We start from the raw sequence: 18,530 nt of genomic DNA, 5'->3' as shown, positions 1-18,530 counted from the left end.
TCCCTATTAACAAGCAGTGATTATTTTTCTTCTTTATAAAGTACTCCTAACAAGCAGTGATTTTTTTCTTCTTTATAAAGTTCTAAAAAACGGCACTTTCCCAATTAGGAAAAAACTACAAATTTCCCAATTGCTGTCAAAACAAATCCCAATTGAATGTTTAACTCTTTACAACTTACATAAGTATTTTTACGCATTTGTTGTCCCTTAGAAAGTTAAATTTAATTTAAGACCTTTTTTTAACTAAATTCAAGTTTTAAAGGCTTCATTTCCAACCCTAAGATACTGATGAGCAGCAAACACCATAAAACCTGAACAGACTGGGAGCTACTCCCAGGCTGTTCTGGTTTTATGCTGGTTGCAAGTCATTTTCACTTTGCTTCTTATGGGAAAGGGTATCTTTATTTTATTTTTTTTATTTTATCTTTTAAATAAAATGCAATATTAAGTCAGTTTCCATATGCAGCTCTATGGCTTAAAAAACTAAGTAAATGTAAAATTGACAACTTAAAAAAACCTTAGTTATCAATTTTTAAGTATTTGGGAGCAAACATATAAAGTTCACCAATTTCCCCAATATGAAGACTCATCGACAACATGAATTTCCCCAATTTAGGGATTTTCGCACACATTTTTTCTATTGGGCTGCTACAGGTACTTCTCCCATATCGGAAAAAAAATCGCTCACAAGGTGCAACTAAAATCTTCATTTGTATATAGATCCAAGTTAATAAATATATATGTAAAATGAATTTGACATTAATATAAAAATCTCACTCCTGTTATTTAGTATGTGAAAAGAGGAACAGTTCAATGGGTGAAATCAATCAAAATCACAAAACAAAATGGTCTTTTTTTTAAGATTTTCTATGCATTTCATGTCAATATACATGTTACTTGAAAATAAATATTGAAATAATAAATAAGAACTACTTTTATGGTCATATTTTCATTATTGTATACCTTTCGTGTCTGCATTTTCTCTGTTCGTCTTCTAAAAGCTACATATGGATTGTTTGTTGTTGATCCATCTCGCTTCTCAGTTCTGACACTCAGAATCAGTGGATGTTGCTTAAATATCATTAGTATATGTATATGTGATTTAAAGCAGGACTTTTCAGCAATTAAAACTAAACATTATATAGCTTCAATATACATAACACAATAAAAAGAAATGGTTTTGCGTAAAAAGAATTCTTCTATACATTAATGTACAGACTGTGGTCCGTTCACATTTCATCACAAACAGCTTAGCCCATCCGTGTTTCAGCAGTACTCAGTGGCGTAGTAAGTTCAAATACTTCAGCTACATACTGCCAACTGCCCTTCTTGAATCAGCAGTAGATGGATAATTGCCATTGAATTATTTACTAATCATTGGCAAAATAAAAGATGAAGCAAACTTACTGTTCGCAGTCGTTTGTTCAGCCAGTAGTCGTAAACGGCAATAATGAGGTCATCATCTTCTTTAAGAAGGAGTTTTGCCTCCCGCAGGGTGACCACTTGTTGACCGCTGCCTTTCTCCAAACGATCCATCATTTCCTCAAACTTGACGGGTGTGATTTCCATTTTCTTCACTTGTTCATTTAGCCACCCTTCATCTTCAGAGTCCATGTCATAATCCGGTATTTCCTGATCCATGCCAAAGGCTGAAATATATACATTGACAACTAAAGTTTCAATAAAGTAAAATACATTGCAGTCTAAGCCTTAACTCTTGTAATCTGTACAGATTACTATATGACATATCATGTAACATACTGAATAGACAATAACTGATCTTCTTAATTATGAAAAAAGTATTTCTTTTTTTTCTACTTTGTGGATAGAAAATAACTTTTACAGTAGGTTGCCCCAACGGCTAACTATCTTAGTACTTTGGTTGCCTGGGAAACAAGAAACTGTCTGAGACGGGTGATGCTCCTCCAGTTTTTTTGTCACAATATTGCATTATATATTCAGATAAAAGAAAACGTCTAGTAGTTGGGGGGACAAGAATCGCACTATATGTAGTTTATAGAAAATTTCAAGGGCCATAACAGTGTGAAAAATCATCCGACCAGAACCGGCTGATAATATGCACATCTCCTCTTGGTAGTGAAGCTTCCCATAAAGTTTGATTGAATTCCGGTCAATAATTGCTGAGAAATAGCCCTGACAAAAATTGTGCACGGACGGACGGACGGACACACACGCGGACAGATGAAGTGGCGACTTTATACTTCCCACAAAATTTTTGGGGGGAGCATAAAAAATACAGGTTGTTTTTTTTCCAGCTGTTTTGGAATATAGCAAATGGCTTTAAAATTGGGAATTTTAGCTGCATTTTCAATAAATTGGTAAAATAAATTGGGATTTAAAACTACATAAAAGAGTTCATGTTCAACATCTTTAATCACAAACACTATAGTACAGGGTTCGCCAAAACCGTCGGTCCGCCGGTCCTGACCGGCAAATTTTTCTAAGGACCGACAAGTGATTTAAGATAATCGGTCAGACTGACCGACACAATCCGATGAAAAATGGTTTCCAAAAGATCACTCAAAGTGTATAATATGCTATTGGATTAATAGAAGGTAAATGCTTTTTGTTCAACTTCTGTCAAAATCCTTTTTTCTTACCTTCATTTTGATGTTTTGATTATTAAAGTTGGATTAAAATTAAATATCACATGCGAGTTCAAAATCAACGGTATTTGTTAAAAACAGGACGAGTGCGTCCGCCATTTTATTTGTTCCATTTAATTTATCCACAACAAAAACCGCATGAAAATTTGTTTCAACAGGTATTTGTGAGCATTTCTGTTAAATAATTTCATTATTATATTTGTTCTGGGAAGGATATATTTTAATTTACACACCAACAGTTTCTGAAATCAAAATTAGATTTTTCACCCGATTTACTATATTTCGGATAGTTTAAAATTCGGACATATGGATATTTATGTTTTGATTTGTTGTTGATAGTTTGTAGCAATATGTTTTGTGTTATTTCAGACAACAAGAATGGATGGTGGTAACTATCATGGGCCTTTCTATCAAGAAATAGGTATGAAAGACATTCATTTAATTGAACCTGGAAATCAACCACCTCAGCTAAGAGAAAATATTTTAACAATAGATGTTTTTTTAGAACTTGTGAAATCGGCTAATAAACAGAAATTGAAGTCATCCAAAGTGGTGTGAATGGGTGTGTTCAATTAAGTCAAACTTGATTGGATGTCACCCTAACTTTTCGAGAACACGGATTTGTAGAGCTGTGCAGGCTAAAAAACAGTTTTACAACAAGAAGTTTTAAAAGAATACCTTTGGTGAATATGTGGTTTATTATTAATATAATAATTGTTTAATTACATCGACTTTGGGCATGTTTTTATTGTATTTATGTGATTAAAACCAATAAACATAAAAAGGTACTCTCTTTTGTTGTGTTTTGCTGTTATAGTTTAGTCAGACAGTGGGACTGACAGAAACTGATTCGGACTTACAAAAATTTCAAGTCTGTCAGTCCGAATGACTGACAGATTTTTCAAGTTTTGGCGAACTCTGATAGTACAACCATGTACCGTAAATCTACGAAGATAAATCGCACTTTTTTACCTGCAGATTTTTTCTTCAAGTACGGGGTGCGTATAATATACGAGTTTAGAGCAGAACAAAATTTTTCCTGTGCAAATTTTCAACTAAACCGCTGTTATTCGCTTCGCGACAGCCATTTTGAACTACACCATTACATCAAAGGGGTGCAACAGGGCTTGCCTTGTCATTTGCCATCTGAGTCATTTGCGAAAATATTGAGAATTTGGCTCAATAAAAATCTTATTTGAGAAAATGCAAAAGTCTAGTAAAATTTCATTGAAAACATCCGCCATTTATATCGGACTGGTTTTCTATATTTGTCTCTTTGTTTTAATGAAAGTGTTCACAATTCGAACAGTAAACTAAACCCGGTCTGTACCCGATTATGAGACATCGCTTGATCTTATTGTTATTGAAGTGCGCATGGTAGCAGGCCAATCAACATTGAGCTAGATTACACATGAAATGACGTTGTCAAATGAAAGGTGAGAACCGATGGAGCTATCGAATAATATTGGGTCATTCATGCGCAGACACTGTATACTTTGAATACACAGTTAATATCGTCGTCTGCCTACAAAATAGCGACTGGACGCTAAGTCGTATAAAGAGATTAGCAAATGGAAAAAACAACAACTGACAATACCTGTAAATAAATATTTCTTAGCACTATTTATCTTTCTACCGCATATTTACCATATCTGAAGTAAAGAGTGGTAATTAAATAATTAGTTAAATGATGTTAATTGAGTCTATTACACCTGTCTGCCGATTGCCAAAACAAATTGAAAGTTGATAAATAATTAATTTGTTTTTTACTCCCAAACTAGCCTTAATGACAGCAGCGTATTTTAATTAAAGAGATCATGAAAAACACTAGCGGCTTAATTGTATTTTAAGTTATATTAAAGTATTGAGTTTGTAACACTTCGCAAAAGTAATTCATGTAGACAACTATAAAAACGGAAGTAACCATTTTGTCTTCTTATTACTTTATTATGATTATAATTTTTATCGTCCTGAATATTGTCAAATTGAATTAAATGTGAGAACAAAAAAACACCGTCTCTGCTCCTTTTACTTTTGAAATTATAATTGCTTGCAGGGCCCTCAATCTATTAAATCTGCCGCTGAAATTGGCGGCAGTCCCCCACCTGAAAAGTATGCTTTTTTCCCCATTTGGGGAGAATTTGGGGGGAAAAATTCCCCCTAAAAAAAAACAAGTTTTTGTTTTCAATAGAATGATGTGTCTCATGATTATAATATCTCAATTATGTTTCAATTTAATCTTTGCAAACATACTAAATTATGAAATGAATATGTCAGCAAGGGGCCCATGTGTTATCAGTTACAATCAATGGTAATATAAACAATAGACAGAGATATATATTCAGCGTTTTTTTTTGTCCAATCGGGAAAAATAGAGTCGTGAAAACCCTCAAATTAGGAAAAATCAAGTCGTGAAACCCTCAAATTGGGAAATTGGTGTTTTTGATTTTATGCTCCCAAATACTTTAAAATTGATAACTAAGTGTTTTCAAGCTGTCAATAATATATCCTAGGTTCAAACCATAGAGCTGCATAGGAAAACTAACAAAATGTTGCATTCCCCCCCCCCCCCCCCCCAAAAAAAAATATGGTGTTTTTTTTTTTACCTTAAATTGGGAATTTTTTGGCCAGCAATTGGGAAATTTGTAGTTTTTTCGTAATTGGGAAAGTGCCGTTTACCAGTACTTTATAGAGAAGAAAAAAAACGCTGTTATTATGCAACTGTCATAACAACAGCACTATAACACATCCTGATCAATATACCGGGGTATTACTGTGAAACAGATTGTTGACAACACCAAATAAATTTGCTATTTTCACAACAACAAAAAATATTGACACATTTTTTCGGAAATAACCGATTTCGGATACTAATTTTTTTTAGTACATATTTCACTTTGATTTTCAATTTTTACCAATAAAATTTGACCAAACTCGTGGGTGCGTAGTAGGCACGATGGGGTAATATATTCGTGGATTTACGGTAGAAGCCATGGCCTCATATTTTTCGCAAGGAACACAATCTTGCATCAGGCACCATTTTATTAGTAGGCGCTATCTTCTTCTGAAGAACTACTGCTTTCAACATGTTGAATATCATTCAGCCTTTTGCTTTCGGAAATCAACAAGGACGATACAAAAGAGTTCCATTGTTATTAAATAACTATCATAAACAATGGAAGGAGTTTCGATGGGAGGACTTGTACTTCTTGTTGACTATGTTTGTTTATTTAATGACGCTTGCTTAAAACAAGAGCACCGCATAACGGGGGCCACACTCGGCTGCGAAAGCTTGTCAGATTTTTTTTTGAAGTTACTGTGACCTTGACCTTTGACCTAGTGACACAAAATGGGTGTGGCATGTAGAACTCATCAAGGTGCATCTACATATGATGTTTAAAAGTTGTAGGTGGAAGCACTTTGATTTTAGAGTCAATGTTAAGGTTTTAGCATGACGCCGGCGGACGGCTGATGGCAGACGACGAGCAGGCTATGACAATACCTCGAGTTTTCTCAGAAAACAGCCTTGCTTAAAATCAAGTTTTTGTTTGGCCAGGTTTTTGCTTAGGAATCTTTTTCACGTAATATTTTGAATGGTGCAACATATATTTTTTCAATTCAGCCGAATCACCTAACGCTTGAATTTTATCGCAGATATAATAAGCGCCTGAACAACACAGAGAATATAGTGTACACGAATAATGCCGATGTAATCCAAGTCAAGGTATAGTCTAAAACCTGTACGAAACCGGATCGGACTACTTTGTTAAAAAGCTAAACAGCCGATGTAATTAGCGTTTTTTCCCCGATTGGGAATTTTTTTAGCAAATTTTGGATTTTTTTAAATACTTTTTGGGATTGGGAATATAGCCGAATTTCGTCTATAAAATTGGGCAAAAAAAAACCTATATAGAGCCTAGAAAAATGTTTAAACTTTTCTTGCCAAGACTACCAACGAATGACTTTCATAAATTTTGCAGAAAATGGTCAAGATGTGATTTGTGTTGCTCTCAAATTGTGAGAATAACTATCAATAATGCCTAAAATGGGAAGATTCGAATATCAAATTTCTCTGAAAATAGTATGAATTAAATCGCCATGTTGAATCTGCTTTCTGATAGGTTATATTAAATATGGTGCTTCCTTCTAAGCCAATTGAAAGATGTTGACTTTTGTGAATGTTGGAAAATAAAAATAAATACACTAGCTGATACACCAAGACACCTGTAGGTTCATTGTTCAAAATTATAACCTACTTACAGTCCAACCCCTTCTTCCGGTCACCCCTCATCGCCGGTCACCCCGTGAAGGCGACCGGTCTGCGCCGCGACCGTCGATAAACACTATATAATGCAACCCTCTTAAGCGGTAACCCCGTTTCTCCGGCCAGGGGCCAGCAATTTTGCATCCCAAATGTTAAATTCCCCCCATATGAGTGGTCACGCGCCAGGGCTTTTCATCTAGAAATTGGGAAGAAGCCCTAGCCTTGCAAATTGGGAAATTTAAGCGCGATAAATGGCCATTTTGGGAAAAAAACTTTTAAAGCATTTCATCACAGGTAAATCATTTAATCAATTTTAAACAGTCACAATAATGGTTTGAACTTTATTTTTGTTATGAATTAATGACCTGGAAATGTTCTTTTCAAAGATTGGCCAGCTATATTTTCAAACAGATAAACTTTTCAACAGGTAACAGCAGTTTTTGAACAGTAAACTAAAAGTTATCTCTTTTTTATGTGACATTTTCAAACTGAAAATTCAGCGATGACACAGTTGACCCCCCTTGCGGCCCTCGTGCAAAAACCGACAATAAAACCCGTACTACGCAATATTCTGTTCTAGACTGGTACACAAATACAATTAAAATTCGGCTTAGCGGTAGTGGGGAAATACCTGAACTGAACTGGTAGCGAAAAAATCGATACCAGACAACAATTACGCAAAATAAACCTTCATCTTTGTTTATCGCTCGTGGAAGCTTTCAATGAAATTACATTCATCTACAAGACCAGTAAAACTATACCGAATAGTAACTTGGCTACAAAACACTATCCGCTGTTTTTATTTTTTTGATTTTCAGGGGAATTTCAATCGTTTTTTTTGGGAAGTCTTTCAGCCAGAGTTGGGAAAAAATAAGGCTTTTTAGAATTGGGAAGGAGCCGAATATCGGCCTCTGTTATATAAGGATGAAAAGCCCTGCGCGCATGTAAGTCAGTCATGTACATTGGCAAAATTACACAGACGCAACGGCGAAAAAATCGATACTTACTCCAGTCTGCGGTTTAGGCTCTGTAGTACTGAAGCGTGATGTGTGATAAACATTTTGACAGCCAGTTTGCAAATTGCAATTAATTAGCGGCGGATTATCGGGTTATCGGGTTAAAAGCAATATGGGACCATTTGATCTTTTTATTTCCGCACGTGCGAATATCACCTATTATTAATGGAAAGGAGATTCTTAATTTATAATTTATTATTGTAGCTCATACTATTTCAAGCACACATTTATGACAATTATCGGCTAATTTAAAGTTAAAAAGAACAACAAACTTTTAACCGAAATCAACTGATCTACATGTTCTCTGTGCTACAAAGTTTTTATCCAAAAATCAATACACGCATGCTTTCGAACCATGGGTATGGCGTGACATTGTACATTGGTGCATAATTTTCGCGCGCTTTTGTCGGGACAAAGGAAATACACGATGCTAGAATTTGTAAACGTCTCGTTAACATTAAACAATCGGGAGTGTGTTTCGGATTACAAATTATTATTCTCATTTGGGACTAAAAAAACCCATTTATATTTGTTTTATATTAAACCATGATTTCAATATTAATTTTGATAAAACCCTTTACGCGGCGAAAAAACGTTTTTATAATATTATGCATGAAAAGCACGATTACCAGGAGGATAACACCCGGTTGCTATTATCAGTCTCTTAAGTAACTGGCCACGATTTTATCGTGAAGGAGATCACTGTCGGGACCAATTCGTGCGGTCAAAGCCATAAAACTTCAAAAAAACGATTTATAGTGACACGGGAGTTATTCACGCATAACTGATTCACAACTGTTCCCATCTTAAGTGCATTGCGGCCATACAACGCGCATTGTGTAAACTATGAATCATAAGAACGATTCTTTTTCATTGACTTGATTTTGATGATGATGATATTGATGATGATTAGAAAGATGAATAGAATATTTTTTTGAATGAAAATGTTGTCTTAAAGGTGATTTTAGAAAGGAAGAAATAAAATTATTTTAAGTCTATACATTGTTTAGTAAATGTACACATATTAACCATTTTGTTTATACAAAAATTGAACAGTTGGCCATGCACTCATCAACTCCAGACTCTCTATGACCCAACCCCCTCTTAAGAGGCCACCCCGCTTAAGCAGCCAATTTGGCTGTTTCCCTTGACTGGCTGCTTAAGAGGGGTTGGACTGTATTCTTTTTACAAACTATGTGGAAATCTTGTCATTTAACTTTTAACTCTTGTCATTTAACTTTACTGCCCAAATGGACAATGACTTCTTTTAAAGCGGGTATATACGATTTTTTATATGTGTTTAATTGTAATATATTGATAAAATATGTTACAATAACACAAAATAAGCAAGAAAAATTATACATTAAAGCCGAATTTCATAAAATGCAGCAAAGACAAATTAGCGCCCCGAGCCGATAGTGACGTACATATTTCCCTACAATAACCGAAGCATTCGTCTTTGTATTATAAACCGTTTAACTACGAGGGGTGTTCCAGAAGTTCGTGGATTTTCGCTATAACTTATTAGTGTGCTGGTAAAAGTCAATGAAATTTACATATTATACAAACCAATTATCACGGACTTTATATACAGGGCTCGAAATTAACACTCGCAAAATGCGAGTGAAAAATACCGATTGCGAGTTAAGTTTTAAGCCACTAGTAATTTTTTGCGAGTAAAGAAATAGTGAAAAAAAGTTATATTGCTAAATGCGTTCGACTTCCTGAACGCTAAACCATAGGTCATAGAACGTCCTCATACCCATATGCGGAAGCGCGCAGCTTGAAAATAGACTAGTATACTTATAGTACAGATACGAGGATCGTATTGGTACAACGAAACGTTAAACAGTCAACTAATTCACACGTACTGTTCATTGAACTTGAACAGACATGGCGTCGAAGCGAAAAATAACTAGTTTCTTTTTGCCCACAGATGGATTTAACAATACGAAAGATAAAGCAATGTTAACTCACAATAACTGTTGAATAAAAAAAAAACGAAATTAAATTATGTTTCCAGCAAAATTTGCGAGAAAGTTTTTGTTTTTGCGAGTTGGTATTAAAGCTGCTCGCAATGTTTTGCAAGGAGAAAAAAAAGTTAAATTCGAGCCCTGATATATAAGCTAATAAACAGCTGCGCCATGAGCGCATGATACGCCCGTCGTTCGCCAATGAAGTAGTAAGGTAATAAATAACCCTTTGAATCATTTTTTTACTTCAGTTTATTTGTATTTGAATACATGGTTTATTTTATAAGTACATGAGCATGGAGCGCCGTCTCCTTGACATTCATACCATATCTTTTTTTGAGTATATGTATGCATTTCTTTAGAGGATATGGAGTTGAAGTAAACCTGTTATAGATATTTTGACCAATAATAAAAGAGAAATGTAGATGGGTAAGTGGTAGTGTACAATCGGAATAGAAAAAAGCTCACCTTGTTCAATTTTTCAGGGATACTAAAAAAAAAAAAAAAAAAATCCATCGAAGGATATTTGAGCTACAGTAGGACATTCAATGAAATCACAAAATTTTGACGAACAAAGTCCCATAACTCTGGAACGACAATTCAGAATTCCGTCAAAAACGAAAGGGGATCAGGGTTTATCAATATTAAGATTGTGTTGAAATTTGAAAAAAATCCATCGAAGGATATTTGAGCTACAGTAGGACATTCAATGAAATCACGAAATTTTGACGAACAAAGTCCCATAACTCTGGAACGACAATTCAGAATTCCGTCAAAAACGAAAGGGGATCAGGGTTTATCAATATTAGGATTGTGTTAAAATTTGAAGAAAATCTGTCAAAGGATATTTGACGTAGCGTACGACATTAACAGACGGACGGACGGACGGACAGACGGACGCGGGGTATACCATAATACGTCCCGTCATAGACGGGCGTATAAAAATGCATGAATTCCATAAAGCGCGTTTGTAACGCGTTGCCATAGAGACCTCAGAAACGACATGCGGCACACGCGTGTATTTTATTATAAGTATGAGCGTTACGCAAATTTAAATTTGGTTTAAATGTCGTTGATAAACAGAATTTACGGCAAATTTCACGTAACAGCGCCGAAGTCCTCCTTACAGCCCGGATTTGGCCCCTATGGACTTCCGCGTCTTCCCGGAAGTTAAATCACAGTTGCGCGGCATTCGCTTTGCAAGTAAACAGGAACTTACAGTTGCAGCAAAGCGAATCGTTTCGTCTTTTGAAGCTGACTGGTATAGAGACACTTTTGACAAATGGATTTCCCGACACATAAAGTGCATTCGCGTTGGAGGTGATTATGTGGAAAAGATTTGACAGTTGTTAACTTCATAACGTCGTTGACGTTGAACAGAAACGTTACACGTGCGTCGGTGTGCGCATTGTGCACATGTTTAAATCTCTGGTATATATTTATTGTTTTATGAATTCCATGATATTTGGAGATTATATTTGGAAAGGACGAAATATTCTTAACATGCTATTTGTTTGTCCATTTATGTTACCAAATAAAAGTTATAGCAAAAATCCACGAACTTCTGGAACACCCCTCGTAAGTTTAGATGCACATCGTACATGTGTGGTATACATGCTGGCGAATTCGGCTGTACAGCCGTTTTCAATTTCAGAATTAAATATCTGGCTTATTTCGCATTTTTCGGCACATGTTCTTCTTAACTTTTATTTTAATTTATATTGAAATATATATATATAATAAGTTTTTTACACAGTTTATATAAATTCATAAATATTTGACAAAATCGTATATACCCGCTTTAAACTTTAAAGTCTGACCATTTTTTATTAAGCCTTGAGCTTTTGCTACATTTTTGTGTGCAGACTGCATTACGGTGTTGCCACTTGAATTGAATCAAGTACCGACTATACCCAAACAACACTTCCATGAATTTAGTTTCTGAATGTATTTACATTGACAATGGAAAACAATACATGTCAGGTAACAAACCATAAAATGATTTGTTCAAGATAAAAGAATGTTAAACTTATAATTGTTAATACATGTACCTTGGAGATGCAAGTACTGTTTTGGTTGCTTGTAATCACTTCTGTACAGTCCATCGCATCTTTCTGATGTGTCATCAACATCTGGGATAGGAATGGTGAGAGCTTCGGCACTGCCATATGCTTGTTGGGCACAAAGGGCTTTTTGCAAATGCAGTTCCTTAAATAAACATAAAAAGAAATGACTTTGACAAGTGATAAGCATGTTTTGAAATACATGCATGACCTAAGAATAATAATACGCATGCCATCTCCATAGACAGATATGGAGGAAGCCCATCCATATCAGTATCGTTGTTGTAATGTACTACTGACCATTGTCAGGAAATTTGACAAAAATTATATTTTTATTTCTGGAAATAAGATGATGAATCAGTAACCTTGAAATAATGTTGTTGTGAAAACGGCAAGAGGGCCCCACTCTAAGCCTTTGAAAGCTATATTCAGCAATTTTTTTCCTTCTTTATAAAGTACTGGTAAACAGCACCTTCCCAATTACGAAAAAACTACAAATTTCCCAATTGCTGTCCGAAAAATTCCCAATTCAAGTAAAAGAAAAAAATCTGAATTTTTTTTTTTGGGGGGGGGGGGTGGGGGGAGGGGGGGGGGGGAGGGGGGGGGGAATGCAACATTTTGTTAGTTTCCCTATGCAGCTCTATGGTTTGAACCTAGGTAAATATAATATCAGGGGTTTTTTTTAGAGAAAGGGGAAGACGCTGGACGCTGGGTGAAAGGGGAAAAAAAAGAGTGCGAAAGAGAGATATTAGGGGAAAAAATAAAAACTGTTCATTTCAATGTCTATAACTCATCAAAAGAGACTTGTCTCTGTCCTTTTTGTTCTTAAACACATTTAACAGGTATTAAAGTCAAAGTCCTTAATAAAGTTGCAGGTGTAGATCTAATAATGGGAAATGTTTTCAACTATAATTTTGTACTGGGGCCGGGGGACGATGTCAATTTTGTGATTTCAATTTCATGATGAATGGGTTGACGATCTTGATTTGCTACAGTATTGGAAGGGAAAGGAGCGGCAGCTGCCGATTGTCTACTTTCACTTTCACAATGTTCGATGTTGATTACCTCGGAATCCTGCTGGGTTATAACGGTTTTCGATGATTCTTTCTTAAAAAATGTCTCGATGCGTTCAGTATCTTCCGAGTTCGAATGTTTTATTTTGTTTGTGTAAGAACGCTAATTGTGAGACATTTTTTTCTGTTTTCACGTTTATACCTCGGCTTGCACATAGCCCGGATGAAAATTCGACTGGTTTCCAGTAATTAATTGACGAAACACCCTTCTCGCACAAGACCGGTATCCAGTAAAATAGTCACATGATTATTGCGATTAGTTGCCCAGTTTACATGACCTTATTTAAGAGCTATATTTAGAATAACTGGGATTCCCAGATGTTGTGTGTTCGTCTGGAGAGAGAGAGCGCGAATTCGTTGTACATGGTGCAAATTGGATAATTGTCGAATGCCCCAAGGAAAAATAAACATTTCTTTGAGAGAAAATATTATATTTTGGTGAAAAATGATATTTTTGGTGGGGAAATTGTATTTTAAGAGAAAAAATTCTGGTAAGGGAAGACGCCGAATATCGGCGTCACTTTCTTAGCAAAAAAAAACCCTGAATATTGACAGCTTGAAAACACTTAGTTATCAATTTTTAAGTATTTGGGAGCATAAAACCAAATACACTGTCACAAAACTCCCAATTTGAGGGTTTCACAACTCGATTTTTCCCAATTTTCAGGCTTTCACGACTCAATTTTTCCCAATTGGACCAGTAGGGATACTTTTCCCGATTGGACAAAAATATCGCTGATATTGACGCTCTTGCATTTCACGAGGTTTCACAATGCAGGGTTCGCCAAAACCGTCGGTCCGCCGGTCCTGACCAGCAATTTTTTTCAGGACCGACAAGTGATTTAAGATAATCGGTCCGACTGACCGACACAATCGGATGAAAAATGGTTTCAAAAAGATCACTCAAATTGTATTATGTGCTAAGCCTATTGGTTTAATAGAAGGTAAATGCTTTTTGTTCAACTTCTGTCAAAATCCTTTTTTCCCTACCTTCATTTTGATGTTTAAAGTTGGATTAGAATTGACTATCACATCCGAATTCAAAATCAATGGTCTTTGTTAAAAAAAGCAACCGAGTGCGTCCGCCATTTTGTTTGTTCCATTTAATTTCTCCACAACAAAAACCGCATGAAAACTATTTCAACAGGCATTTGTGAGCATTTCTGTTAAGTATTTTCATTATTATATTGTTCTGGGAAGGATATATTTTAATTTCTGAAATCAAAATTAGATTTTTCACCCGATGTACTATATTTCGGATATTTTTTAAAATTCAGACATAGGGATATTTATGTGTTAATTTGTTGTTGATAGTTTGTAGCAATATGTTTTGTATTATTTCAGACAATAAGATGAATGGTGGTAATTATCATGGGCCTTTCTATCAAGAAATACTGAGTAGGTGTAAAATACATTCATTTAATTGAACCTGGAAATCAACCACCTCAGCTAAGAGAAAATATTTTAACAATAGGTGTTGTTTTAGACCTTGTGAATTGACTAATAAACAAAAATTGAAGTTATCCAAACTAGTGTGAATGTGTGTGTGCATTTAAGTCAACCTTGATTGGATGTCACCCAAACTTTTCAAGAACACGGATTTGTAGAGCTGTGGAGGCTAAAAACAGTTTGACAAAAAGAAGTCTAAAAAGTATGCCTTTGGTTTATATATGGTTTATTATTAATATAATAATTGTATAATTATATCTACATTGGACATGTTTTTATTGTATTTTAATGTGATCAAAACCAATAAACATCTAAAAGGTACTTCTTTTGTTGTGATTTGCTATTATAGTTTAGTCGGACAGTGGGACTGACAGAAACTGTTTCGGACTGACAAAAATTTTAAGTCTGTCAGTCTGAATGACTGACAGATTTTTCAAGTTTTGGCGAACCCTGCAATGACTGTTACTAGAGCTATGCCAAATACGAAACGTATCACGAATACAGGGTGGCAAATACGAATATTTATTCGTGAATATGAATTTCAATGAACAAAAGTAATACTGACAACTTGACATGACATTATATAACATGAAACTATGAGTGTTTGTCAATTTGATTAATTGAGTATTTTTGCATAGTGAAAATATGAAATGAAATATAACACTTTGAAATAACAAAACACTGACTAGAACTGCTTAAACTTTGAACACAGTTTTGAAAACATGACTAGTACCAATAAAATCGTTGAGTAGAACAATTAAGGAAACCAAACTAGCGCCAGTCAAACGATGTGTATTTGGCAGGCAGGTTAACAATATCAATAGCATTCCCTTTGCTAGGCTCCGTGTTTGTTGATAAGTTGCACAATCATTAGTGCTGCAACAATATACCACCTTTTACCGGTATATTGGTATATATCGCAATACGCAAACCGCATATTGAATTGCGATACCATTTTTATCATACTGGTACAAAAATTCTACAAAAAATCATCGTCCAGAAAAGCCGTCGGAAATAATGATATCAAGGTAAACAAAACAAATCAGTGTTTACTGTTGAGTAATAATAAATTGTTGCGTTAAAATAGCATTCTAAAAAGTTTATTATACAGAGTACAGTTGTTACATGGGAGTCAGAAAGATCTGCTTTTGCATGTCATACTGTTAAATTTAAGATGAAGCTTATGGAAATACAAAAAATAACAACACAATTAATTACATAATCAAAATGTAAATTGATGTTATTATAAACAGAAGTTATCAAAACAAATTTAAGTAACAGCATTCTGATGATTTACACGACCGGCTTTTAAACATACACACAGGGTTTTCATTAGGATTCTTTGTAGCAGGCTTTTGAGTTATTTGAGGAGGCGAACCTGCTAGGGGGGTCCGGGGGCATGCCCCCTGAATTTTTTTTTAAATAAAGGTGCCAAATCGTTGCTTCTGAGCGATTTTGGGCACATATGTTACATGATTTTCCTCAGTTAAAATAGAGGATATTAATGTGAATTGTTAAGTCCTCATGTTACATCAACTCTCAGGGGTGTCAATTGTCCCAAATTTGAAATCCTGAAAATAAAATCTGGGGTCGATAGGGCCCACGGCGGGTTCAGGGCACACCCTGGACAGGGGTCCAGGGAGCCAGAGGCCCCCGGAAGCACCTGCAATTTAGCTTATTTGAAACAAAAAAATCGCTTCTCCTGAGCTTTAAGACACCTGTATTTTTAAGAGATTCAAAACAGAAAAAAATACTTTGGCTAGCAAATATCACAATATATTCCTTTAAATTTTCATTTAGATGCATGGGTCTGAGGTGAAATGTCCCTGTCGGGGGCGAAGGGCCCGGGCCCTAGCTTAATTTCTGTGCAGTACATTATACATAACATGTATTCTTTACAGTATTAATGAAAATCTGAATTAAACAAACACTGGAAATTTTAACATTTTAATAAGTTGTAACTTCCAATAATGACAATGACATTTCAAAATATATAACTAAACCAATTTAAATGACTAGTCAACAAGTAGTTATTGCAAATAAGAAGAAACAGTACAAACTGTAAACATCTTTATCACCTGTCAAACAATAACATTCAATATAATTAACCTCTACTTAATACGATCCCATTTTACCAAGAGTATGTGACTAGCAATTCAAATAATATTACCAAAGGAGTAAGTTACCTTAAGAAAAATAAAGTCTGATAAACATCACAATAATTAAAACAATAATACTGAAGCATTTTATGAGCAAATACCTGAACATTTATAAGTAATACTGTGTTAAGAGTACACAATGACTGTCTTTTTCTGAAATAATTGATTATTCAGTTTATAAAGATTGTGTGCCTGTTGACATGAAAATAATTGTTTTTATTTGATTAACTTAGGCATTTTTTTTGAAAAAAAATCGCGCATAGTTGCCCCAGCTGATGTAATCTTAGGAATTAAATATTTTGCTGAAGAAGCTTCTTTGAGCCATTTTTTTCAAATACAAATTTGGACATAGCTTAACATTGCAGTGCCCATTCAATATATTTAGCATTTAAGGCAACCAAGTCCGAACTTAATCATGAAAAAATCAGGAGAGTTTGGGGCTCGAGAGTTTCATATATCGTAATGAAAGACTCACCCTCCTGTAAAATGTGGTAACAAATAAATCCACTTACCACTCGGAGGATCAAAACTCCGCGGAGAAACCAAACATTAACGAAATCTTTCGAAAATCGAATAAAAAACGAAATGTAAGTGTAGCAGGAAAGTGCATTTATTCGGAGTTGCCGGTAAATGATAAACGTTAACAAAACTGGAACAAGATAACTTCAACAGCGAACTATCGTTCTTACTCGAAACACAAACGAAAAAGTCGTTTATTTTTCTTTTTTTTGACATATCCAATTGTTGACTTTGTCACAGTTTGTGACCTTGAATCAAAGTCGTACAGTCTCGTTACCCGCTCCGCGATTGGACAATTATATCGATACGACCAATGAGAAAGCAGTTAACATATATCGGTTAAGGATGTTACTTCCGTTTCAGACAGTTAGTATATTAACGAATACTCGTCATTGTCGTGAAAATTTGCCGATGTTGTTTTTTTAAATTTTCTTTCCAAATTTGAGCCGGCCTGAATAACATTTGAGGCGGTCAAATTGGCCGCCGGCCGCCTCCTAATGAACACCCTGTACACAATCTTCTTTCCGATTATTATTCTTCTTGTCAGCCTTTATAATAGTTCTCTAAATGGCAGACGAAAAGGTTATGTTCATGTAATTAAGTTGGTTTGGGTGATTAGCTGGCGAGTTATAATTCTGGTACGAGTAAGCAATAAATTGCAATACATTTTTTGTACTGACAATATATTGCAATACGGTTTTTGGCGTATTGTTGCAGCACTAACAATCATTGTCGTAAAGATAATCAAAAAAGAAATTCCATCTGCTAATCCTGTGTATGTTTGAGCATCAAATCACTCGTATTTACCTAAATAAACGTTAAACAACCAGATTTTTCAATTAAATGTCGTAAATATTCAATCGACCGAAAATCGCCTTCATTCATTACTGACAGCTGGACGTCAGGAATTACACACTTTGATTTTGGGGTGCTATTTGTGAAACTTTTGGCTGCTTTGGACATACTTGGACGATTTTCATCAAATAAAAGGTGTTTTATCATAGATGGACGCTTCCTGCTGGCAACCACAACGACATATGTGTGCATTGTTTGATCTATTACGCTGTTGCATTGTGTTATTCAATACACCTGTGAAATCATCATTGGGTACCTTTTCTCTTATTATATATATAAGGACTAAAAAATTGTTTCAAGTACCTTAGTTCTGGCTTCCATAACTTTAAATGTCGCTTTTTATGATTTTTGACTGGCGCGACTTTATAGTTATGGACCAACCCCATTAGGAAAGTCAACCAGAAATTCCCGAAAAGTTGACAGTTAACAAAGACCGGTCCAAAACAGCTTTTAAATGCAGTTGTTGGCCCAAATCAACCACTTGATTGGAAAGATTGACATTTTTCACATTTAACTGATATATTCTTTCACA

General features: G+C 35.0%; 1 protein-coding gene across 1 annotated transcript in view; it reads right to left on the bottom strand.

Annotated features, from left to right (window-relative positions):
- The window catches only part of LOC127860368 (enhancer of polycomb homolog 1-like), a 39,605-nt gene that overhangs the window by 19,487 nt on the left and 1,588 nt on the right, over positions 1-18,530 (bottom strand). Inside the window, exons 2-4 of the mRNA XM_052398396.1 lie at positions 11,932-12,088; positions 1,408-1,649; positions 964-1,071 (exon numbers count right to left, since the gene is read on the bottom strand). Of these exons, the coding sequence (XP_052254356.1) occupies positions 964-1,071; positions 1,408-1,649; positions 11,932-12,088 (507 nt within the window). The remainder of the gene's footprint in view (positions 1-963; positions 1,072-1,407; positions 1,650-11,931; positions 12,089-18,530) is intronic.

Source organism: Dreissena polymorpha, chromosome 15 (genome assembly GCF_020536995.1).
Source record: "Dreissena polymorpha isolate Duluth1 chromosome 15, UMN_Dpol_1.0, whole genome shotgun sequence".
In the NCBI taxonomy this organism is placed as follows: Eukaryota; Metazoa; Mollusca; class Bivalvia; order Myida; family Dreissenidae; genus Dreissena; species Dreissena polymorpha.
This window is presented reverse-complemented; position numbering and strand designations above follow the sequence as displayed.